Source organism: Dipodomys ordii, unplaced genomic scaffold, assembly GCF_000151885.1.
Source record: "Dipodomys ordii isolate 6190 unplaced genomic scaffold, Dord_2.0 Scaffold21, whole genome shotgun sequence".
NCBI lineage: Eukaryota > Metazoa > Chordata > Mammalia > Rodentia > Heteromyidae > Dipodomys > Dipodomys ordii.
Genome location: NW_012267237.1, coordinates 12,827,489 through 12,829,764, shown reverse-complemented (window position 1 = coordinate 12,829,764; position 2,276 = coordinate 12,827,489). Strand labels below are relative to the sequence as shown.

The window sequence follows — 2,276 nt, the reverse complement described above, 5'->3', positions numbered from 1 at the left end:
GTATAACCCCTGCTTTCACTGTATTTGATGTTGGTATAATTTGTGGAGGGGAAGGGGAAAAACAAGTCGTTTAAATAAGGATACAGGTGGACCCGATGCAACAATGAGAAATACAAGTTGTCATGTGGAAAATGAGCTTTACAACTTTGATGGGGGGGGGGAGGACTGGTTGGGGGGGCAGGGGAAGGCTGGGAAGGGAGGGGAAGGGGAAACAAAGGAGGAGGCTACAATGCTTAATAAGAAATGTACTCATTATCTTGCCCATGTAATTGTAACTCTTCTGTACAGTATTTTCAGAATAAAAAATAAAACTTAAAAAATAAAAAAATTAAAATATAAATGTGTTTATCAATTGCAATGAAATTGTAAAGTGTGAGTTCAAATAAGTTATTAATATTTTGTGCAAAATGATATGATTAAAATGTGTACATTAAAACTTGGGAAAGCGTTTTTAAAGTAATAAATGGTAAGCCAGACATTGGTAGTTCAGTCTGTAAACCTAGCTACAAACAAGGGAAAGATCTAGAACTTCAAGCTTCAAAGGCAGCCCAGTCAGGGAAGTCTGCAAGTCTCAAAAACCACTAGATAAGTGTGACTAGAGATGTGACTCAGCTGGTAAAGCACTAGTCAAGTGAGCAAGCTAGCAAGTGAGAGGCTCTGAGGGCAAACCCTAGTACCACCAAAAAGTAAAAGTAAAAATAAAGGTAAATAGCATACAAGGTTCAGATGATTTATTGTTCATGAAATATATTTTAATCATATATGTATATACATTGTAATATATTATATATGGGAGGATTTTTTATTTTATCTTGTGAAATACTTAGTAGGATGAAGTAGTCTCTGGAAAATGTGTTTTTATTTAAATGCAAGCTTCTACTGAGAAAGTCACGTATGCAAAATCACAAGTTGGATATGTGCTATTTCTGATTATCTCATTCACACCAACTTGTCATGAATAAAATGTATTTAAGGACCTAATGGTGCTATAAGGAGCACACATGACATTTATGTATCATTTATGGAATCAGACTTGCCACTTCATATTATTTATGTATAGCTAAATAGATGCTGGATAGATAGATAGATAGACAGACAGACAGAGAGAAAGGTAGAAAGATAGATCTATTTCTTGTTAAAGATGCTTTCTGGCAAAAATAAATAGGCAAGGAACTTTCTGTATTGACATATATTAAAATGACTTTGTCGTGTTCAATTGTCTACATTCCACAAATATTTATTATTAATCTTAGGATGATGATGATCTTTAAATAGCTGCACTAACTAGTTTAAACTCAACATGTAAAGTTATATGTACAATGCAAATATTTTTTATCCTGAAACTCTGAAACTCTGGGAAGAAGTGTGTAAATTGCTGTGTGAAAACAAAAAAAGATCTCTGTTCAATTCAATATGGCCACCTGAGCTCACAGTTCTAAGGAGAATGAGCAGTGAAATGTTCAGCACACCAGAAGGATTTGACTTAGTGATACTGTTGAGGGGTCATGTGCTCCAAGAAATTGAGAGGCAATCATCTCAATTAGGGGAAAAAAGTATGGTTGGGGAAATGTGTTTGCAAATAAATGTCTTAACAAGCCTGTTTTAAGGCACGTGGAGGTGCTATTTTTTTTCCTCAGCAAGATGGCATTCACTCAGAAGTATACTTAAAAGTGTACTTTAAAAGACATGCTATAAAATTGAATCTATCAGCTGTGTATTTCCTATCTATCTCCTGTCTTACTGTACATCAATCTACAGTTCTAAAAACAATAGATATACGCACCTGAAGAAGAATCCACATTATTTCTTGATCAATGTGAAACTCATACTGGCTTTTTAACCATGTGTGTTTCAGGAGTTATCAGAACTGCCTTACACAACATGGATAGAGAAGCCAGAGAGCACTACTCGGTAGTCATCCAAGCCAAAGACATGGCGGGACAAGTTGGAGGGCTTTCAGGATCTACAACTGTCAACATCACCTTGACCGATGTCAATGACAACCCACCCCGTTTCCCTCAGAGTATGTACACATTGCCTGTTTTCAGTGTTTCACTATGCACTCAAGTAAAACAAAATGAAGTGTTTCAATATACAAGAGTCATGTTCGCTCCAGTGGAAATATGTTAACTCTATTTAGGCTTTCTTTTTATCACCCTTGTTTTTCCTATGCTTCTCTTCAACAATGCATACTAAAGAAATGCTGATACTCAACAATGAGAAGTACAAGTTGTCATGTCCAAAACTAGATTTACAATGTCGGTGCGGGGGGGGGG

General features: G+C 35.9%; 1 protein-coding gene across 3 annotated transcripts in view; it reads left to right on the top strand.

Moving 5' to 3' along the window:
• The window catches only part of Cdh18 (cadherin 18, type 2), a 224,413-nt gene that overhangs the window by 130,335 nt on the left and 91,802 nt on the right, over positions 1 to 2,276 (top strand). For all 3 annotated transcript variants that reach the window (XM_013013850.1, XM_013013851.1, XM_013013852.1), the window contains exon 4: positions 1,856 to 2,023. In XM_013013850.1, coding sequence (XP_012869304.1) covers positions 1,856 to 2,023 — 168 coding nt within the window. The remainder of the gene's footprint in view (positions 1 to 1,855; positions 2,024 to 2,276) is intronic.